The 24280-nt window shown below is 34.3% G+C and overlaps 1 protein-coding gene across 3 annotated transcripts; it reads right to left on the bottom strand.

Moving 5' to 3' along the window:
• Positions 1–3634: 3634 nt before the first annotated feature.
• On the bottom strand, positions 3635–24203 carry FAM76B (family with sequence similarity 76 member B). 3 transcript variants are annotated; one of them, XM_090265835.1, is made up of 10 exons: positions 24063–24203; positions 22297–22361; positions 21156–21210; positions 19831–19986; positions 17883–18082; positions 15015–15062; positions 14744–14824; positions 13953–14088; positions 11033–11134; positions 3635–5524 (listed from the first exon to the last, which is right to left on the bottom strand). In XM_090265835.1, the coding sequence occupies exons 1-10, from the start codon at positions 24078–24080 to the stop codon at positions 5435–5437; spliced, it is 951 nt and encodes a 316-aa protein (XP_090121961.1). In that variant the 5' UTR covers positions 24081–24203; the 3' UTR covers positions 3635–5434. The 3 variants fall into 3 exon arrangements, with proteins under 3 accessions (XP_090121961.1, XP_090121960.1, XP_090121959.1); XM_090265834.1 differs by lacking the exon at positions 24063–24203 and adding an exon at positions 23210–23957 and having other exon boundaries at positions 13953–14085; XM_090265833.1 differs by lacking the exon at positions 24063–24203 and adding an exon at positions 23210–23956.
• Between the last annotated feature and the right edge of the window lie 77 nt (positions 24204–24280).

The following is a 24280-nucleotide window of genomic DNA, read 5'->3' as shown; positions in this document are numbered from 1 at the left end:
GTCAATAAAGCAAAAATAAATACCATGAAAAAAAGTCTTTTTTGCACTTTTAGCAGTTGACCAATACTTTTTATCCCCATTAATTCACTGAAAGTTGCAAAATGGTGATATTGCAATTCCATCACCTTTTTCACTTAATTGGAATGTGTTTTTAAGAGAAACTATCCCTAAGCTAACTTACTTACCTAGAGGTATAGTTTTTATGGGAACTGTAGGAAATACTTTTTTTTTTCTTTATGCCCAAATTTTCAAACTAAAATAATGAGTTAGCTCACTAGCATACTACAATGAACAATTAGTACTTTGGTTTTGCATGATGTGTTTGTCTATTTAGTATCATTTTGTACTCATGTATTCAAACATATTCAATGTTTTAATCATTTGTAGTTATTTTCTATATTGAAGTTCATATTGTGCTAGCTTCCTTACAATCAAGGAAGTGTGACAAGATGTTGCAGGCTCCATACTTTTCCTGATGAATATGTCTATTCTTGTTAAATAATACATATTGACTTTATACTGATAATTCTAATTAAAAGGCAGGACTACAGATTTTACTAAACATGCATCACCTTTCTCTTTTGCTAAGAATCCCAGTCCTAAGTAACAAGTGGAATGACAGAATTAGAATACCATTTTATTCGCTTGCCTTATCCCACAGTATTTTATCCCACACAATAATTTCAGAATAACAACACTAACACTGCCACCAACATGATTACTGTTGACAATGTAATATGATTTTTGCAGTCTTTTTAAATTTTAGGACATATCCCATTAGAAAGGTACACAGTACTGAATTTTACAGCATAAGAATAGCTACCTGTCTGTTGTTATGGTACCAGCTGGATATATGTAGTTAAGCACATTCATTTATTTTTTTAAAGATTGTTTTATTTTATAATTTTAAAAAATATTTAAATGTCTCCAAAGCCAAATCAATGAAACATGGTATATGTAAAGAATTGTAGCTTCTAACAACTTAAGAAACAAATCAATCTTTTTAGTTAAAATACAAAATATAGTCCAACCCTCTTATAACTTCTCAGATTATATTTTTTCTAAGAAGGGGTGACTAACACTACATATTCCAAAGGTAGTAATAAACAGCATCAAACATGAGAGAAAAAACACTGGGTTTGAGTCATCTACCACCTCCTTGGCAATTAAAAAATTTCTGCACCTTAAGATATCAAGGTGTCATTGAGAATTTAAGTTTTTTCTCTGCGCATAAATTTGTCATATCCACTTGACTTTTCTCATTATCCCCAACCTGATATGTCTGGCTGATATGACTATACGCATACCTCCTTAAAACTGATTATTTTGTGTGACCAACTGTCTAGGTCACTTAAACCAAGCTACCCTAAATTCTTTTTGGAAAATGGTAGAACTTTTAAATAAAAGTCAAAACTTAATTCACTTACCCTTTCTTGCTGTTTCCTTGGCTATAACATAAAGCAGTTGAAGAAAATAATTCCTACATTTTCTAGTCTTCTAGACAACTGTAAAATTATCTGGTCTTACATCATTTCTTTTTCAAAAACCTAGTTATCTATACCCTTTAAAGTAAGGCTCTGCATAATTCTCCCCAGTTCTTTCCCAAATGTCTTCCATACATTATTCCTTAAACATCATGGATTTTTTTTTAAAACCACTGGTTCTCTAGACCAGCACTCTCTGGGAGGTTAGAAATGCTAATTTTTCAGGCTCTAGTCTCGATGAGTGGACTCAATAAACCGCAGCTGAGGCCCAGCAACATTTAACAAACGTTCTGCCCTCTTCCAGCACACCCCCCAGTGACTGATGCACGCTCAAATTTGAGAAAGCAACGAGACTAAACTTTCCCACAATTCTTGGAATGCACTTGCTAAAAGGGCACTTTATAATATCAAAGTTCTAGATATGTTTTCATGTATGTTGTCTCCCCAACTAGACTAGAAAGAATCACGTCTTCAACTTTTATCCAATCAACCTAGCATGGTTCTAATCATGTTCCTGTTTTCAAAAACTTAACTATACATAGCTTGATTTGTTGCTTTGAAATAGGTCGATATATATATATATATATATATATTTTTTTTTTAAAGAAAAGTATTTCATGAGAGCAGTCTGAATGAACAGATAGAAAAATAGTTTGTTTGAGCTGAGCCAATGATCTCAAACCTGTTGTTTTAGGGCCTCATACTGGGTAAATGTAAATAAAGCGTATCTTAGGTTTGCCCAGGCAGAGTAAATCAGTTCGTTGGAGCACCTTCCAGTACACCAAAAGGTTGCAGGTTTGATCCCTGGTTGGGGAACATACCTAAGCTGCAGGTTCAATCCCCATATGGGAGGCAACCAATCAATGTTTCTGTCCCTCCATTACTCTGTCTCTAAAATCAATGGACATATCCTTGGATGAGGATTAAAAAAAGAAAGGCTTTATGGCAGGTCCCATATTGGTTGCCCAAGATGCCTATGTCTGAATCCCTGGAATCTGTGAATGTTACCTTATGTGACAAAAGGGAGTTTGCAGATGTGCTTAAGGATTTGAATTGGGGGACTATGTAGTCTGTTTATCCAGATGAGCCCAATGATGTCCTTTTAAGAGGCAGCAGAGGGAGATACTACAACCAAAGAATGGAGACCATATGATAATGAAGGCAGAGACTTAAAAGACGCTACATCCTGGGCTAGTATTAAGATAAAGGCAAGGAAATGGATTCTCCACTAGAGCTTCCTGAAGGAACCAGCCCTGCCAAAACCTTGACTTTGGCCAGTGAAACTGATTTTGGACTTTTCTGGACTCCACAACCATAACAGAATTAATCTGTGCTATTTTAAGCCACAAGGTTTGTGGTGATTTGTTACAGCAGCAATAGAAAAGTAATACAAAACTTCTGACAAGTTTTTATTGTGAAACATTGGATTTAGAAAAAGGTACAAAATGTCAACAGTCAGATGTGTACAAGTACAGTATTTCAAGTCTATACATGTGAACAGCTTAACAGGTTCACGCAGAATGCATATTTAGACCAATACAATCTAAAAAGGACTGTAATATTCACAGGCTATTAATACATAAATAACTTGAGCCAAAATGACCCTCACTGGTAAATGCTAATAGCTGAAAACAGGCTAAAATGCACAATACGGCACAGTATAGTATCTCCTTACAGGTCCACATTTAAAGATTATCAGTTCATTATGTCAACATGTAGATCCAGGACTGGGACTCAATTGCTAGTTTATACAACTGCAAAGAAATTAAGTTATAAAATAAGATCATGAAATAAAGAGAGGGTATTTAATTAATGCTAACTAGTGTAAAGCCCCTAAAAGACTTTAGCAAAGCTTAATTATTTAGACTGATTTCCCATTTTCAATCTGTTACCTAAAAAAGTGGGAAGGGGCACCGTTATTTTGTAGTGGCTCCAACAAGGTATAAGAACTATTACACAGCTTATTTTAAAACCATAATAACCACTGTGGATTGACAAATGACTATGAAACCAGAATATAAAACATTAAAAATTTTAGAGAAAGGTAATGACTATCTTAAAAATTTAGCAAACCCTGCAAACATTAAAATCTGTGTAAAGAAGGCAGTATGCAGCATTGTTCAAAGTACTAAATTTGGGAAGACTATTTTACATGAAGATCTCATAAAAATAAACTGGTTCAGTTCTCCCAAGACTGATTCAGTTTTTTGTTATCACTTGAAAATTACCCTAGATTATATGTTTTCACATTGGACAATTATATGAATAATCACAGGATAATCTGTTGAAGCATGAGTAATGTTAAAAACAATTATAATTATACTGTGTTCTGAGAAAAAAATGACCTTTGATGACATTCATAATCAATGCTTGTTTTAAAAAACAATTCCAAAATTGATAAATAATCAGTCTACCTCAAATAAATTTACCATCGCCCATAAATTCCTAAGAGAAAGAACTCTTCCACTCTACCCAGTGTATCTAGCAATGCCTGATGCTTTAAAATTCAGCTAAAAGTCTGAACTGGCATATATTAAATGGGAGATCAATTCCATTAAAAACTGAAAACCAATGGATCCAAATATATAATTAATCAATAACTTCCCATAACCTATCCCACCCTACCTTAACCTTTTATAGACAGTTTTTAAAAGACTCTTATATAATTTTCTTATAAATAGTACCTGAATCTTAAACAATAGATTTCAATTTATTCAAGATAGTCACAGACTGGTTTAAAATTATTTAATTTTTTCCAGATTTGCTTTAAACTTACAAATTAAGTATGGTATACATAAATATTAACTTAGATAACCACATATTATAAGGAAAGCAGATATATGGACCACTGCAGAAAAATTATAAATCTTAAACATTTTTATAAAAGAGAAATAAAACAAAACATGTATCTTACATAATATGAACATGAAGCCATTATCACATAAAAATAAAATTACTCTATCAAGAAGTAATTTAAAATTAAATCTTTGGGGAAGTATTTTGACACAATTCAATGAATTCAATGACCAACCATTTCCTTTATTACAAAGAAACAAACCACAAATCATCTCAAGTCTATATATGCATTATCAGTTCTTTTTTTTTTCATTATCAGTTCTTAATGCAACCTCAAACATTTTACTAGCAACTTTGATTTCCTTTTGAAATAGGCTTCTGTACATATGCATTTATATACATTTATTAAACATGATTTTAAAACAAACTATATACAAAAGATCAGCATTCCTATAAATAAAAACATTAGGTGGCAAAAAGGCACTTTTAAGTAAAAAAATCCACAGTAGTCTTTACAAAACGAAACACATTTTACCTTGGATACTGTACAATAAACATTAATCCCTATAGCAATAATGAAAATACCAGTTTACTAACTAATGTTAATGATGTAAATTTAAAAAATATATTTACATATTCTCTGAAATTCATTTAATAAAAGCACCATGATTCCCTCCTAAATTAATGTTTATGCAAAGTGAAAACACAATTACCAAAAAACCAGTATTCAGCATTTTCCTTGTTTAGAAGTTTTTGTATTTCTAAATTGAAAACTGTTTATCTGAAATTAGCATGGTGTAAAATAAAAACAAAAATCCTGCTGCTCTGATTCCTTAAAACCATACCTACTCTATTATTGCATGTGGCATTTTATAAAAAGCACTACTCATGCACTCTTTTACAACTGTTTAATACTATTGCTGGCAAAAAAGTTCCTGGATATCATATAATTAAAAAGTTACTTCAAACCAGTTGAAGTTTTCTTTGAATGTTTTACAACTTAAAAAATGCTGTATGTCAGGTACAAAAGTGAATAGGAAACACGCCAGTTTATTTGGTGTGCAAAAATATTTTCCCACTACACAGATTTAAGGGCTTCACAGGATTTTTTTCAAATTTACATTTTCAGCAGAAACACTAAATCAGTAACTTTCTCAAGGGGATGTTAGTGTGCTTCCACTTTTGTCAAACTTTTTACCCTTTGACAATGCTGCAACCTGTTTGAGTAGTTCTCTGTTTTTGGCCTGTGGGAACAAAAACATTGAAGATTAACAATGTTTAAAATAGTAATGCTAAAGAATACTACTTTAATGCTACTTTTTTAAACTCATAGAACAATAGTTCACTGAAACACAAACAAAATTAAAGAGTACAGTTAGGTTCACCTCTTTATGGCTATGTAGAGGAAAAATTCTAGATTGGTTTATAAATGTCAATGTTGTTGTCCAAAAATATAATCATTTACACGCACACAAAAAAGGCAACTTAAAAGAGTGAATCTGCTTAAAAGAGGATCAAAATTTTAAATAGGAAAAAATGTTTGGCTCTTTATCCCTAAAAACATGAAATTAAAATAAGTTTTATTTTATATTAATAAGATCAAATGACATAAGTGATGATATCAAAGAAATATTTTACTACAAACTGTACAGTCTACCCTTTGACGTTCACCTATTTATAGAAGAAGCATAAGTCCTTTTTGCAAAACACTGACTTCATCACTTTGCCACAGGAACTCTCTTAACTTAATGATACTCAAAAAAAAAAAAAAAAAAAAAAAAAATTATTTGAAGCACCCATCAAAACCACCCTTACTGATCTTATGTTTGTTCCTGTAATTGCCACACAGTCTTTTGGTACTGGCTTTGATATAATTTGAGAAGTTACATCAACATTGTTTTTAGTTTCATGAAAGGCTGAAATTTTTTTCAAAGATTCAAAATCTAATTTTATCATCCTTCGGAACCGAATTTACACTTCATTCTGATGTCCCATCCACCACTGACAAAGACACTACCCTTGAGCCAATGCGCCGTGACAATCACTAGTGTTTAGTGAGGAGGAATTTGTAAGTAGGGACACTCAGTATATTTTCATATTTTGACTGCCTGTCTCCCTATGTAATCTCTTAACTGTGGAAATGCAGATAGTAAGAACCCTCCATATATACAAGTACATTAATGATCAAACTTATGGAGTTTTGAGCCAAAACAGGGAGAATGTTGACAACAGTTCAAAATCTGAACCCTGTCCTAAAATAACAAAAATTTAAGATATCCTGTGGCTTATATTTAAAAACCATTTTCCTTTCCTTCACAGGTCTCAAGATTTCTTATTATCTAGATAGACTTTTTTTAACTTCAGTGCTTCATCTCCTACTCTAATATTAGCCTTTCTATGACAACATAACACTTTGCCTTCTCTGCATAGCATCTTCAAAAGCAGTTTCATGAAATAGAAACCTTTGCAGGCTTTGTATTGTCACTCCCCAACTCTTCTCCAATCAAACCCTTCCTAATTAATTCTTGTGACCTCCAAAATGCAAATATTCTTAGTGCACTCATATTTGTAAATCCAATCTTTTTTAAGCTTGACCACACAATTAACAGCATTTGTTTCCAGCTGTTAAATAATTAAAGGTGGTAATTGAAAGTTTCAATTGCAAATTTAGAGAACCACAAAGAATTTTAAAGGATTTTATTTTCCTATTAAAACTAAACAGTTTGAGAAATTCAGGATAAATTATTAAGAATGCCTGGCAGTAAGTCAGTAGAACTCAAGTGAGCCCACTCATGATCAACTGGTTTATTACCAGTTGACCAGTCCTAGTCAATGTGGTAGTTTTGAATTGTTTTCTCTTTCTCTCTCTCAATTGGGGTGACGCTGGTTAATAAAAAGTACAGTAGTCCCCCTCTATATCGCAGTTCACTTATCGCGGCCTCACTGTATCACGGGATTTTAAAAAATATTATATTTAATTATTTATCACGGATTTTTCACTATATCACGGGATTTTGCGGTACTGTGTACGTATGTTAAAGTTAACATACGTTTAAGAGTGTAGAGTATGTTTAAGAACATAAGTAGTGTTTATAAAAGAGTGGAAAAGGTTAATAAGGGAGTGGGAAAGGTTAATAAGGAACTGGAAACAGTTTATAAGTGTGTGGGAAGGGTTTATAAAGCCTTAAAATATATATAAAAACTAAAATAAATGTAAGGTTCCTACTTCGCGGATGTTCACCTATCGAGGGGGGGGTGGGAGGGTCTAGAACATAATACCCGCGATAAGGGAGGGAATACTGTATATAGGTTTCAGGTGTACAATTAGAATTCTATAACATATCATCTGAATATCGCATTGTGTTCACCACCAAAAGTCAAATCTCCTTCCATCGCCATATATTTGACCTTCTTTACCCTTTACTAGCTCTTCTCAACCCCTTTCCTGTGGTAACCACCATATTCTCTGTGTCTGAGTTGTGGTTTGTCTTGTTTGTTCATTTCTTGCTTTCAGTTTTATATTTCACATATGAGTAAAATCATATGGTCTTGATTTTTTTCCATTTGACTTCTTCACTTAGCACAGTATTTTCAAGATCCATTCATGTTGTTGCAAATGGCAGTATTCTTTTTATTGTTAGCTACAGAATATTTAATTTTTAACTATAATAGACTTACTGGCTAAAAAATGTATCTTAAGAAACAAACTTTAAAATACAAATTTATGAAGAGCATAAAGGATTAGTTGAAAATTTGTTTCAAAGAGATCACCATCAGATCTTTAAGTTATGGTTATATTAAAGCATTTATGACATACCAAATCATTTAAAAGCTAATAAAGTTATTTTTCTCAATCACCATTAATAAACAAAAATAAGTTTATAATTTTCATATTCTAAGTTAGGAAATACCAGAACTCAAACATTTTGTATTAAAAGCAATTTTTCCTTTTAATTCTTTAGCAGCTAATTTTCAATCTGCATTTATATATTCAGTCTCCTAACCATGTCACTAATAAATTTATTTGCTGACAAATTATGTAAGAAAAGCCTTTAAGAAAAATAAACAGTGCACCAGTTGTTAAATGGAAACACGCCCAAATCTGTCTATTCTAATGCTGATGCAATAAAAATGTGTTTTATAATGCAATTATTTAAATATATATATTAAAATTTTTATACTAATATTATTTCTTTATTTTGCACCATCAAAAATCCATTAAATTATTCAAAAGCTCTTAAGCAAGTTAAGTTAAAAATGTTGATACACACTGGCCTAAAGGAAAGAATATCTGGATAAAGAAACACACATATCCTGCTTTAAATCCCAGCTCTGCTACTTACCTGCTATGTAACCTGGAGTTTATTTTCTCACATGTAAACAGAAACTTCACCCCCCCATAACAGGAGTTGAAAGAACTAATCAAATATATGAAACAAGAGTCAAACACAGTGGCTCGTATATAGTAGCCACTGAAATGATAGTATCCTTTCCTCTTTTATCAACTTAGCTCCTTAATGAAAAGTAGCTTTTTTAATTTGGTATTCTTGATATTTCAGATAATTTAGTTTTTTGTTTGTTTGTTTTTTTAGTATCTTGTGCAATTTTTTCTTGTGATGCTCAGTGCTTTTTTCCCAGGTTTGAATTAAAAATGTTTTGAGAGCTATTACAACGGGGTAAATTTCCTGCTACAGGGTTCAGTTTCTTATCACAAAATGATAAGACAAGTATTTAACTATATTTACTCACCTACTAGTACATGGTTGCTAAAGAGTGGGGTTAAAAGAATGTACTTAACTGTAACAGAATGGCTCCATTAATAACACAAAAGATATAGGAAAGTGGTCTGATAACAAGGTTAAAACAAAACCTGAGTAACCTGAGGTGGTAGGAAAAGTGTAGAAGAGGAGAAAGTATAGTCAAATCAGTCAGAGGATATAGGTTTCTATGTCATTTCTGACTAATTATGTGAACACAGTTTCATATCACATAACTCCAAGTTATCTGAAGGAGCAAATAAGATAGCCTATGTAAAATCCTATCAGTTACTATTCTATTATACAAAAATTTAGCAGTCAATAAATAACAGAGACTTAAGATACCAATCAGGCTAAAATGTCAGGAGTTCCCCTGTACTTACACTAAAAATTAAAACAACTGCCCCTTTGAACAGTGAGAAGTACCAAGTTTTCTCATGTTTAAGAACTGCACATAGTTTTTCTGTTACTTCATTCTGGATTTATTCCAGAGTTTCAGTTATACCACATTAAATCAGAAATCATCACGCAGAAGATTTTGTTCCCAGGTAATCATTCAGCATTAATAACTGAATGAGAAAAGTAAGAGTATCATAAAACTAAAACTTACTGGTGGATGATAAAACAATAATGTATAAGAAACCCAATAAATGGGCAATTCCCATAAATCACTACTCATTCAACACATTATTTGAATGCTACTATATTCCAGGTTCTACATAAGGTTTCCCTTCAAAATTCTTTGTAATAGTAAAAAAATTGAGTTAAGAGTAGACAGCATTAAAAGTTGGCAACCTGTAACTCGAATTTCAACAGGTTCCCAAATCTACTCCTAATCTTACTTAATTTAAGCTACTTTTAAAGAAGTATGAAGAATACAAAGACAAAAGATAGAAATAGCAAATATTCCTTGGTGTTGCATTGGTTAAAATCAGGAAAACAGGGCAGTATCCTTCCTTCCCAGGCTATACTCTTCAATCAAGAGTCTCAAGTCTGTGAGCTGGCACCATCTGTTTTCAAAACTTCTGCAACTCTGTTACCCATAGATTAATTCTACAAATGTAAGAGTATAAATCAATAGAACTTGTAATTAATTTAATGGGGTCTAATTTCTAAATTTATGAAAGCTAGGTGAGAAAAGCTTAAATAGGAAATAATCTATATCCTCACTGGATGCTCTCCATCTGTGTGTGGCAGACATCAGATACGACCCTCTTTGTAACTGTGGTGACCACTGGTGTCACCATTCAACTGTTCTCTATATTAAAATCCTGCTGAGTGTATATACTTGGCAGTACTCTGAGTCTGACTTCGATGCCTTGCATCACTGCAAGCATACATTTCCTCCACTTGAGGTCTCTTAAAATTGGTTTTGTATACCCATCTCCCTTCCCATTATCTCAGAGGAAATAGGAAGAATGTACAATGTATTAAAGACTTAGTTTTCCCAAATCTCAGTTTTAATGTTTTGTTTTTCAATATTCAATTTCATACTACAATGACATTCTCCTCTGAAAACCTCATTTGAAGTTTAGGCAGGAACTTTCAGAATCAATATAAATATACTGAATCCCCTATTTAGTGATTTCAAGCAATAACTTTTTTTTAAACTTCGTTTTACTGTTGAATTATTACAGATGTCCCCACTTTGCCCGCCTCCATCCAGTCCCCCACCCCTTTCCCTCTGGTCTGTGTCTGTGGGTGATGCATATATGTTCTTTGGCTGATCCCTTTACCTTCCTTCTTCCAGTCTCCCCTCCCGCATCCCCTGACAAAATAGAAACAAAGGCATGGATACAAGAAACAGACTGACAGCTGTCAAATAATCATTTTTAATGAGATCAGGCTTAAAAACCATTGCAAAGTCTAAATCAAAGCTGAAAATGCACCAAATATGCATAAAATAGGGATAGCAGTACCAGTCTAAGACAATGAATACCATTAACAAAGTTTAGCCTTCCTTGCCTAACAGTTTAAATAAATAATGCCATTTACCTGAAGTTGTTCCACAGTTTCTTTGTGAGCTTTTTCCATACTGTTCATCTTTGTTCTCAAGTTTGACTCCTGGTACTGAAAGTCTGCCTTTAGTTCAGTTAACTAATTAAAAAACAAACAAACATATATACATGCATGTGTATACAGAAGCACAAATACAAACAGATCATTTTAAACACTTTGCAATAAACTCAAAATTCATTATAAAAGTGAACTGTACGTTTGAGTTTTATAATTTATACAGAATTTCTGTCATACGAGATAAATTCTATCATAAATTTTAATTGATTTTTAAGAGAGAAAGAGAATGGAGAGGGAGGAATAGAGGGAGGCAGGGAGGGGGACAGAGAGAGAGAGAGAAAGAGAGAGCAAGTAATAACATTATTTATTGTTCCACTTATTTATGCATTCACTGGTTGCTTCTTGTATGGGCCCTGACCAGAGATCATATCAGATCAGCTAAGATAATTCTTCTTTTTACTATACTGTGAGTTGCCTCCAGATTACCAATTTCTGGATATTAAATAATGTTTCTTATTTATTCATCTTCGTATCCTCATGATCTAGTACATGTCTGGCCCCATATAACACTCTAACCAACTGACAATATTGAACCACCAGTAAAACTTTTGAGACATTATCTGCATCTATTTAAAGGGCTTCACTTGGACGGAGCGTGGCAACTGGGATGTCAACTGGAAAGCTTAATGTGGCTAATAACTTGAAAATGCTTCAATTAAAATGTACTTTATATTATACATAAACAAAGTAAACAATAAAACTGATTTCAAGTTAAAATATCTTTCAATGGTTAAGAAAATGTTTCAAACAGGCAAGTACAAAGAGGAACAATCTTATGAACCAAGAACTATATTGCTTTTATCTGAAAATAGGATAGAATTACGTATCCAATTCCAACTAACATTTGAGGTAAAAATGGAGAAGAAAGCACAGAAATACAACTAGTAACTAAGAAAAAGAGGTTACTTTAAAATTTGGGCTAAGTTAGACAAATGTAAGAAAGAAGCCAGTGATTTCAGGAAGCAAAGAAGGCAATATGAAATATTTTCATATATATCAATGATAAACAAAAATTTAAAAATCTCATGACTTAAACTAAAAAAAAGTTGGTATTATGTAATTCCACTATCGGAACCATGCATAAGAAAGCTTATGGTCACTTCTACATAGCTTTTGTTATGTAAGCTTTAAAGGTTTGCAGTTCTTTTTCATAATTACCTAGAAGCTAGTAAACCGAAGGTGTACGACAGCAAAAGAAGAGAAAGGAACTCATGGTGTCTTATATTCTTGCTTTCCGAATAAAAGCCAATACTTTTGTCAAATCCAAAGAATAAACGAATTCTCTCTTTTCTACAGTACAAAGGAATTCTTGTTCCCTAATGCCAATTCACATCAAATCAACTAACATAATTATTCTCATTACTGTACTGTGAGTTGCCTCCAGATTATGAATGTCTGGAAAATAAGGAATGTTTCTTATTTATTCATCTTTGTATGCTCACAATCTAGTATGTGGCCAGCTCCAGAAGTCACTAAATAAAGTGAAATAAAGTCAGAAAATATCCTGGTTGTGTTAGATTTACATTATAAAATAAAACTGCAAATATGTAGTTATTTTAGGCTTACAATTATTACTTTCCTTACCCATCTGTGTTTTTTAAGAAAAAAGGAATGCTAAATCATCACAGTGTGGGAAAATGTAACACAGAAGTTGTTGAATGCTAGAGGTAAAAGCTAGCTCAGCCTGAAGCACTACTACAGATACTCAGAAACAGGTAATTCATATAAACATTTATAATCATGTCTTGTTTATAATTTTAAAATGAATGTTTTTAATGTTTTCCTATTGCATAAGATGTCTGAAATAGGTCAAACTAGTCTAGGACCATAAAAAAACTACACAAGTAGGTTCTACCCTCAAAGATGACCAAACATTAGTAACAGCAGCTATGAGCACTTACACATGCCAGGTATAAATACTTTACATTTTCACTTAATCTTAACAACCATCCCTTGAGATGGCATTAATACTCTCATTTTTTAAAAGAGAAAATTAAGGTCCAAAGAGGTAAAAGAATTCTGTTCAAGTTCACACAGAAAGTTTTAAAACTTTTCACTAAAAAGGCAACTTATTTGATATTCCTCATGATCTAATCAATAAAGTCCCAATAAATACACTTGCTTCCTATGAAATGATCTTAGGCACTTAATGCTAATCACTGACTAAAACACAGGAAATTCTCATATATTACTTTTTATCAGTTATCTGATCTTGACTGAAATATATGAATGATGTATCAAAGACTATTCAATTATTTTCTTAAATCGTAAGAATTCATATAATATACTATTTACATCTCATTTTCAAATTAAGACATTAAACCTATTTTAAATTACAGGCCTAAAGAAAAGTTATGTTCAGCCCTGACCAGGTGGCTCAGTTGGTTGGAGTGGCGTCATCCCGCACATTAAAAGGCTGTGGGTTTGATCCCTGGTCAGGGCACATATCTAGGTTGCAGGTTTGATCCCTGGTTGGGGCACTTACAGGAGGCAACTCTGCCTGTTTCTATCTTTGTCCCCCCCACCCCCCACTTATTCACTCTCTGAAGTTACTAAACATCTGCCTAGATGAAGTTTAAAAAAACAACAACTATATGTTCAGAAATTACTACAATTCTAAATAGCTCTCAATTAACTTTTAGAACATAAATTCTAGAAGACTATTTTACCCATCTTCATTCGATTGCTGGGTTCCAATTTGGGCTTTTGTAATGTGTCTTATAAGAATCACGCACAGCAAGCATTACCAAATTATTAAGGAAAGTTGAGTAAAACTTGCAATTATCAAGAAAGAGTCAAGATGTAAATCTTATGAGGCTTCAGTGAACCATGTTCTTACCTTTTTATCTTTTTCTAAAATGGTCTGGTCTCTCTGCTGTAAGAGACGTTTAAGTGACATCACTTCTTCTTTCAGTTGACTTATAAGGACAAAATTGTCTGTTCCCCCACTATCTGCTGACTGATTTATAGAGCTACTAAAAAGAAAAAAGTAAAACACAGTTAAATAAAGTAGAAGGAAAATTAGCAGGTGTTCAAATTGCATAAATTAGACAATTCCACAAACATCCTTAAGGCTAATGCAAAAAAATATGTACCTGACAGAAATGGATGCAACTGGCAAATTACCTTACTAATGGCACACATTACATACACCTGCAGAAATATAATTCAGTATTAGCTTTTAGGGGGTCAATACTTCTAGCGTAAAGCAATAGGCAGCCAATTTGTACAGTAACATCAGCAAACTTTTGGCTAATGAACTAAAACAAAGTCACGCTCATAATACTTTAAATCTAAAAACATTTTCCAAGCAGGTCAATTTAAAATATCACAATTAGATTTGTGTTTCACTGAATAATAATTAAGATAAAATGAATGTTCTCTACTGAGATTTGCCTTCCTTTTTTCCAAACCCAAATTTATTCCCCAAATAGAACAACATAATTCAGTGCCACTTTTTTATTGCCAAAATTAAGTTAAAAATTTTAACTGATTATGTTTACTTTTCTGGATGATTCAGAGAAGTCAACGTAGAAGATACATGATTCTATTCTTTCACCTAGTAATAACTGGCAATCAACAATAACTGTTCAACTAAGTTGAATTTTCGCTAAAGGAATTCATTTTTACCTATCTCCATTAGATGGCTTAGATTCCAATTTGGGCTTTTTCTTTGGAGTTTCATTCTGAATTGCTGCAGAGGATTTATGGCTGAAACCAAACATTAATAAGAATAATTAGAGTACAAATGGCTGCGGCACTAAGTGATAAGCTATTCTTCTTCCCCTACAATATTACCAAACATCACTGATTTTTTAAAAGCCTAGCAACAAGGTTAAAGGGATGTCACATTTAAAAAATACTTTTCAAAATACTTTAGAATATATGTTAATATATTTACCTCTGTTTCCACAGTCCCTGCTCTTGTTCTGGACTCAAATTGCTGATTCTGAAAAATATATAAATAACATATAACAACATTTATTTAACACATTTCGTATCACAGCATTCTACCAATGAAATAAAATTATATGTTTATTATAATCTTTCATTCAGAGAAAGGCATATTCCATTAAGTTTGCAGAGAAAGCAGATATTTATTGAATAAATCACATTCTGATAAGATAAATTCTAATCAAATGACTACTGGTCATCTTAAGCTCTTCAAGAAAGGTACAATGATAGGGACTGAATTTTATTTTAATGATGACCCCCAAATTCAATCTAATATCATACTAAGGGTTGGGGTATATGCCCATGAAACACCACAGCAGGGTTCTAAAATTATAAAGTCTGAGAATCATTGTATGAGGCTGCCCTTACTATTTCAGATAGATGTTCTAACTTTAGATTGAAGGCCTTTCTAATAATCCTACATGAAGATTATTCCTTTGGAGTAACTCAAGTTGCCCAAAATAGTGTGTCAAACTGAACCAGAAAATACCTTCATTTGTTTCTCCTAAGAACTCTCTCCAAAATCTAGATCCTTCTTAGTCAGTACTCTGAAGAAATCATGCTGAAAACACTGGGAAATTACACAGTAATAACTGATTAAGCTTTTACTTGTAATTAATACTATACCTCTTCATTTTCATTATGCCATAATATTAATATAACCACCTTATAATGCGCTATGAATTCTACAAACTTTTTCCCTGTACTTGCACATTAGCCAATTCTTCATTAACCCCTTATTTACTAACTCAATGTATATAGACTCTCCTATGCACCAGACACATTTGTACAATATTATTAAGACATATTAGGAGACATGAGTTATGTGACAATTTGCAAGGTCCTTTAATTCCTGAGCCTCAGTCCCCTCATCTATAAAATGGGTATAATACATGAGAATTAAAGGAGTCAGGTATGGATAACTACAGTGCTAGCATATATACAATAACTAGAAATATGTAAATATGTGCATGTGTGTATAAAATTTACTATTGTTTTAGCTGCAGAAGTTTTTCTGAGCAAAAGTAAAAAAACAAACATATTCTTAAAAATCACTTCTAAGTAAATACCAAGTGGGGAACTAATTCTCTAATCTATGAACCTGAGTTTTCCTGTGGCAATATATGGCAACCCTATTAAAGAATTCAGATGCTATTTTGTTTCTTTAAAAAATTTCACTATAAGCATTAGCAAGCCATATAATCACACATGAATTAACAGTAGTATCCATATCTCAAAGTGAGAACATTACATTAATAATGATTAAACAGAAACACTTAGAATTGTCATCCTCACTTTCTGAGGTGGGCCATTCCTAGATCCAGTTTGACCAGAATTTCTTCCCTTCCCCTCCTCCATAACTATATATCACAATACATACTGCTCCTCATAATCGTTCTAATCTAGTAAATTGAAGATAGGACCCCACAAACTGGTTAGCTACTTGCTAAACGGTCTATATCCATCAAATACAAAATACTATTTGTATTTCTTAAGTAATCAAAAGGAAAAATACCATCCTCTTTCCCTTTACTTTTGAAACCTATCATTTAAAAAAAAGAGTAAGTTCCTGTCAAAGAATCTGATCTTCATAAATATATTCTGAGAGTGTCCCTTCATATTATCTAGGACAAATTTTATCTGAACAGGACAAGGAACAAACATTTCAGCCACATCTTAGGAGCAGGTCTGTCGGATACCATTTCTCACATTGTTTATTTAAGCAAGAAGCAAAATCAAGGAAGATTTATGTTCCTTTGCTTGTTGGGATACTCTTATATAAAGACCAGAGATTTCTTCAAAAAGGCCAGTCACTATTCATTCTACCACTGTTAACATCCAGAAAGCACAACACAGTGAAGCAGTGAAAAAAATTGCTCCTGATGTAAACACCATCAGTGCTTGAATAACACCCCATAATTTAGTATGTGCTGGCTTTAATTCAGAATCAAATTTTGATTAGAACCATATTATATTCCCAAAATATCACTGTGTTCCTAACTGTGGTAGGCATCAGTTTTCTGTAAATAAAATTGTCTTACCTATCTAGAACTTTAAATTTAGAGAAATAAAGAAATTTGGGGAAAAAACGTGAATGTTTCTGAAAATCTGTTTCATGTTCCTGTATTCTCCATTTAAATGTTTGTGTTTCAATATTCTTGATTTTTCTCTGATGACTAAAACCACACTTAAAAACCTTTATACTACATACATAAAATGTTAAGATATTACTATTACATAACTCCCCAGCCCTGCATGTTAAAAATCAAGTAGTTGTTTTTATTTTAGAGTTCCTGCCTACGTGTTTTTTAAAAAAGTAAAGGAGAGCACCACCAGTTAAAAAAATTAGTTCTCACACTTTGAGAACCTTCAAGACTTAATGTTCCTATCATGGTCACAAATGACAGTGTTACAATCTGTTCTCAAAAATACTGAATGTACATTTCCTAATCACTGGTTTAATTTAGTTTTACCTAAAACAAATTAATAACTATGATAAATATAATTTTTATAAGTAAAGTCCTAACAAATATTTAAATAAAAAAAGAAAACTGAGGCTTCTGATAACATGAGTAAATGAAGCATTAATTACTCTGTCGTCCTTGTATTTTGACTCCCTAATATGATTATAATTTTATATAATTCCCTAAGTATCCTATCTTTATTATGGTAAACAACTAAACACAGTCAATGTATGTAATTTTAAACACTGAATAAAGTGGGTAAACAGCCTTAGACACTCAAGAAGTTTACCATGTACAGTGGAAACTAGCATATAGCTAGTATTTGGAAAATGTGATTTCAAAGTACTTACTTGTGATGGCTACTGCTGTGACGATGGTGATGATGATGATGATGGTGATGATGTTTTGAATGATGCTGGTCTTTCTCAGTAAGAGATGAAGAAGATGAATTTGAATGCGAAGATCCCAAGCTCTTCCTCTGTTCTTTTGTTTTCTGTAAAACTCTCTTGTATGATAAGGTACAGAGCCAACATAATAATTTTCCATCAACCTTTTAAAAAAAAGTTGTAGTAGATATTAACTGGCCATAAGATAAAGTGCTCAACTTCTAGTTATTCTGGCTATATTTCTCTTCTCTTCTCTTCTCTCTCTCTCTCTCACACACACACAGTGTTGCAAAACGGAAGTAAAATTAGACTTTACTGAAACTTAGGAAAAAGCTTGTTTGGAGGATCATAAAATTGGTGAGGATGCTCTATGGACTTCCATTAGCTTTGAGGTATTTTTTTACTTTGGAGAGAAAAATCTGTTTTCTCATTACTTTGAAAATAATATATTGATGATATACTTCAAAGAAATCTTACCAAAGCACTAGCTTGAATTCTTAAATCACTGTGTAATTACTAAAGTGACAAAGTATTTCCCACTACAGTAAAAACTTAATTTACAGAAAAAAAGGAGCTCAAATGACATACAAGGTTGATTCTCATTCACCAATTTCATACTTGTAAATTCACCCCCTCTTTGCTAAAATTTATCTGTAACCCCAAAATGAACTTGCAGCTCTTTCGTGATCATTCATGCATATGCACAGAGCAGCAATTTGTTTAGCTCAACTGCAAACCTTCCCAACTCAGTTTTAGCAAGGTGATGCTCTGCTGCCTTCTTTCAGCTCTCATACTGTAAACAAGTGTCCTTTTCATGGTCTACTTAGTGCCACGAATTTTGCATTTTGTGTGTGTTTTTTTTAAATCAGTAATTTCAGTGTTTAAAATTGTTCCCAGGTGTAGTGATGTGATGTGGTGCTCCTGAGCACAAGAAAGCTGTGATGTACCTTACGTAGAAAATACATGTGTTAGATAAACTTCATTCAGACATATAGTAATGCTATTTGCTATGAGTTCAGTTTAACCAATCAACAATATATATTAAAAGTGTCTTTAAATAGAAACAAATAAAATAAAACATTATGTACTGATCACCATGTTGTGACCAGAGACAAAAAACCTTATCTTGTAATTGTCCTTAGGGGCATTAGTTCAGTATTCACAAATTTAGTGTTTACAGCAACTTTATAGAATATAACTACTACAAATAGTCAAGAATCAACTGTACATGCCAAGGAGAAAGAAGAGACTTCTTTATAAAATTATTAAGACTAAATCTATAAAAATAAAATTAAGTTTCTAGCTTCTGTTTTCTCACCCAAAAATGCTAGAGGGTACATATATTGCCACGAGGGCAGCTAGGGGAGCTCCTCAAAGAGACACTTTCTAAATCAACTGAAACTGATAGACAATGGGAGGCCTGTGTGAGTGTTGATCAACAGAGGACTACTGCCACATGCATATATACTTTTTAAGTCACTATAAGTGGAGAAACACGATTTAAAATATGAGCCCAAATCAAAAGGCACAAGACTAACTTTGAATTATACATGTTAATATGCCATCAGGTTATTTTTTCATACCAGTAACTTCAAGTAACCAGCAAAAGGGTAAGTAGCTGCAAGTATTTAAATGTAGTAATTCTCCCAAACCAACTGTTAGATAACGAAGTAGTACAGAAGAGCCATCACAGAATATTTTTTAAAGTACAGTAATCTCAATTGATCAACATGAATCTACATATAATGCAAAGAAAGAGAAAATGCACTATTCCTGCACTTTCATCTAACTACCTGCTTTCAGGGACTCAAAGTAATATATCAAGTCTCAGTAGTATATTAATCAGAATGACTTCCAATTTGTGTGGTGCTTTATTTAACTTCCAGAATGTCATAACATAACTAAAACATACCTTTCTTCTTCCTTCCTCCTTCCGATCAAAAGCACATTGTTGTTTGCACTGTTCACAGGTCTGAGGTGGTCCATACTTTTTTTCTGAATTTGTGCAACGCTGACATTTTGTACCAATAAATGCTGCAATTATGTTACAGTACTGACAAGGCTTTGGCTGAAAAACAGATAGGTATTTCCTTAACGAAGATGTTTAAAAATATTAAAAATTTGCTGCATAAAATATAACCAATGTACATACATGCTTCTGGAATTAAGGAAACTTATAGGTAAAAAATTTTGTCAAATACAGCAAGTCCTAATAATAAGCTCACACTGTCAACAGATTCTGGGACTTGAATAGAAATGATATATATCCAAACCAATTTTAAGCAAGAGTTAAGTTCCTACAGCACTTTATCAATGGCATAACAAAATGACATTATTCAAGGAATGCTGTTTCCCTGTCATATTCAATGACATTTATCATGTTTCTGTTTAGTAAAATTTACTTCTAGTCATGAAACTTTTTGTTACTCTATTGAATAGTTTAAAAAGATCATGACAAACATTTATGATTTACAATGTATGTCATATAATACAAAAGCTATAGGAGTAACAGGTCTTAAAGAATAAAAACAAAGGCACTCGTTGATATAAAATTTTCATGTATCCTATATTTGGGGAAATAAACTTCTACTAATTTAGTATCCTGGTTAGCTTGATCATTATGCCATCTATTTAAAAAATACTTAATAACTTTTCATTGTATACAGGTACAGATAATGCAAGGAATGCATACTATAGGTAAGTTTTCAACTTCAAAAAACAGTATAAGCACTTTCGATACAAACTATAAATATACCTTAATTTACTTTGCTTCTCAAAAAACAATTCAGGATTTTATGGAGCCTAAAGGCTAACACTTTAATTGGTCTAGCTAATAGACCAATAATAGCTGTAATATACACATAAGAATTTGTACTAGAATAACGTCATAACTTCTGTAAGTGCCTAAATTTTGCTGCTATATAAAAATTGTTGGAGGTTCTGAAAAAGGGAGGGAAACATGATTATGCAAACATTATGAATAAGTAGGTTCTCCACAACCAGGAGTTTGTTATATTTGAATCTTTAATGAATAATAAATTTCCCCCTGGATTTCCATATATAAAACATGCAAATATGATTATTTTTAAATGCTGTCGTCTTCCCCATACTGTCTATAGAAAATTTATTTCCTGAAATACTTTGCTATGTTGAAATATTTAAAAACTATACATTCTTTTTAAAAGGTTCTTTGTGAAAAAAATTGACCAGTAACAATAACATGAAAATATGACATACCGTGCCAAACTGCTTCACATTTTGAGCACACTTCTTACAAATTGTATTTGTTTTGCTGAAAATAAAATTGTAGGTGATCAAACTTATGTAGCTTTTTGAGGTAATCAGCATGACGTTGAACTAAAGCAAATAAAGGGTAGTACCACTTGTTGCCGTATAACTTAAACTCACTCTAATATAAACCAAGAATTAAAAACAAACATAAAGACCTTTTTATGGTTGTCCACCATTCAAATTTACTCATTTTCAATTAACTTAAGACTGTGATTTTCAACCAGTATGCCACAGAAATTTTAAAACATTCAGTACCTATTTAGTAGGGGGCACTGACCTCTTTCCCATAGATTTGTCAAAAAAATGACAACAGTCAACACAATAGCCACCTGGTGTGAATCAATCAAAATTATACTTTTTTTTGTCAGATCAGAAAAAGATGTGTTTCTTGGTGTGCCAGAATTTTAGTAATTAGTTTACATGTGCCATGAGATGAAAAAGGTTGAAAACAGCTAACTTAAATGTTTCCATAATTTTCATTGTGTAGTTTTGATAAAGCAGAGTATTCATGTTTCCTATCTTATTGCAAGATCTTCACACTTGCCACTATTTATGCACAACATTACAAATCAGTGCCTAGGGAAACTTCCCCTGAGCCTTCTCCACTATTATGCCCACACCAACTTTAGAAGAAATTACTTGTTCATCTTTTAGGTTACTTTCATGTGTGTACTCTTTAATTTTCTAACAGGAGCCATTGTATTAAAAAAGTACTAAATTTCATTCTTTGAAGGTACAGTAGTTGGCAACCCTATAGACCTTTCCTCACCACTAATGTGTGTTTTCTTTTTTTTTTTTTGCTTAATAGTACCTGCTTATATTTGAATTGTTCATTAGCAAGGCTATACATTTTGCATACAATAATTTATTTCTTCATGCTCAAACTGAAGTGTAAGTGTGAAATAACCATTAATTTTTTGGTCAACATTTTCTCTTCTGTCATGTGTAAAAGGCTTACGACTTAAAATTTAAGAAGCTAAACTATTTTTTTAAAGTAATTTAATACAAATATGGAGATACAGCCCCCAAGTGTTCCTTACAGATAATACTTTGTCTTTAACAATCAAAAACTGTTCAATATACAAACCTCTCTTGTTGAAATTCTGATCTGCAGTAAGTACATTTTACAATAGGATGAGCAATCCGACATTCCTGTAATAAGACAGTGAATTAATCAGTATCTATCTCAAGGTCCCAAGTTTCACTTTTCTGGTTTAAAATTATTACCTAATCTAGTCAATGTCTAAAACATTAATAAAATCTGTCCCCCAATGTATACAATTGGGTGATTTATCACATAAGTGGCCAAGTACTGCATAATTGCTTAGGGAAGTCATAGGTGTCTTTGTCTTTATTAGATGTGTGTGTGCGGGGGGTACCCTACAGATAAATTAAGAAAGCTGTCAGGGCCGATTTCAAGTATTGGTTAAATGTGAAGCTACTTATTATTTTGCACCGTTGCTCACAGACAGCATCCCGGCTTTAATGGGATGGGAGGAGCTCCAAATCAGAGCATTCTGTTCCCAAGCCAGTCGTTTCGCTTTCCTGGACAGGGAAGAAGGATGCCATCAGCTTTGCTGCTTCAGGTTCCTAGCAAGAAAGTGCAAAAACCGTCCCCTGCCTCCCGGTGGAAGGAGAGGACCATGCAAAAAACAAAAAAACAAAAACAAAAAACACGAGATGAAAGCATCTCCACCCCACCGTCTCTGCGGCAGAGACAGGTGGCTGCCTCAGTCAGCCCCACCCCTGAGACCCCTGAACGTTGTTGGGGTCCGGACCCCTCCTGGGCCGCCTGGAAGAGGGCAGGGTTGTCTTCCTCTCAGGGGCTTTTCCCAGCTGTTGCCCAGGTCATCCGAGAAAGAGGTCCCCGGGTGAGGGGGCGAGGGCTCCACACCCCCAAGGCGCCGGCAGAGAGAGCGGGGCTGCAGTGCAGCGGACACCTAGCTCCCTCGGGCTACAGCCGAGGAACCCCGCCCGCCCGCCGCCCAGCACCCACGGACCTTGCAGAGTTGCTGGCCCTGGGAGAGCTCCTCGAACGGATAGCGCTGGGTACACTTGGTGCAGGCGTACAGGGCCGAGGCCGCCATCCTGCTCCTCAGTCTCCTCCTCCAAGGCCGCCCGCTCCGAGGCGGGGCCCTACGGAGAACTCGGGCGCCGCCGCCCGGGCCGCGGGCTCCTCCTCCTCCCCCTCCCCCTCCCTCGCGCCCACCAGGGCCTCGCCGCGAGAGCCCCAGTCCCTGTGGACGCCGCCGTCTCCCTCCGCCTCCACTTCCGCCCCAGCCCACCCAGTGACGCCGTCCCAGCAGCTCCCGCTTAGGCCCCGATAGCGGCGGAGGGAGACGAAGCGGGTACTTCGCTGCAGTGTAGCTGAGTAGCAGCGGAGCCGCTTCCTTCTCGGCCTCCCTTCCTCATCGCTGATTAGCTGAGAAAGCTACTGCGTCACTTGGCCGCTCCTCCCAACCCCTAACCCTGACTACGCAGAGCGCTCCCACAAAGGGAGGAAGTCGCTGGCCAATAACAGCCCGACGCTGTGGGCGCGCGAAAGCCGCTTTAAACTCGCCCCGCCCGAAGGCCCGGGCCGCTGGTATTTCCAGCAGCCCGCCTCTGGTTTGGGTGAGAACTCCCCAATTCAAATGGGGAAGTGTTCGCGCAGGCTTACTCTCTGCCTCAACTTCTTTTCCCTAGATTGGTATTGGACCAAATCATTAAGCTCCTCCTCCTTCCATTTGTTATTGGCCAAAAGGTGAGTACTTCACCTGGAGAAGTGTCCCGGAGTCAAGCCAAACGCTTTCCTTGGCGTTTAGTCCAAGAAAACAGATGGCGTGCTTGAACTTCGCATTCGCTTTAACTTACATCAATCATTCTATTCATTTGCCTCAGGAAACAAAACAACTCCACGCCTACGATTCCTCCTCGAAAAGTCCCGCCCCGCCATAGGATCCCTTCAGCGTTGTGTAGCAGCCCCTTTCGTTACCGGCCTCCGCGATCTCCTCTCAGCGCTACCTTGTGACATCACGGAGGGAAGAGGCGGATTCTCTCCACACCGGAAAAGGTCCGTCTTTTTGATTGGC

Source organism: Furipterus horrens, unplaced genomic scaffold (genome assembly GCF_987537825.1).
Source record: "Furipterus horrens unplaced genomic scaffold, mFurHor1.1.pri manual_scaffold_2, whole genome shotgun sequence".
Classification (NCBI taxonomy): Eukaryota; Metazoa; Chordata; class Mammalia; order Chiroptera; family Furipteridae; genus Furipterus; species Furipterus horrens.
Note: the sequence above shows the minus strand (reverse complement) of the source record. Positions and strands in the feature narration are given on the sequence as shown.

What these genes read in the sequence shown, in the direction of transcription:
- FAM76B (XM_090265833.1), bottom strand. Translation starts at nt 23,296, where the DNA reads ATGGCGGCCTCGGCCCTGTACGCCTGCACCAAGTGTACCCAGCGCTAT. An exon ending in TCAGAATTTCAACAAGAGAG is followed by an intron (nt 21,211 to 22,296) that starts GTTTGTATATTG and finishes TTTTATTTTCAG; the next exon opens with CAAAACAAATACAATTTGTA. An exon ending in AAACTGTGGAACAACTTCAG is followed by an intron (nt 5,525 to 11,032) that starts GTAAATGGCATT and finishes TTGTTCCCACAG; the next exon opens with GCCAAAAACAGAGAACTACT.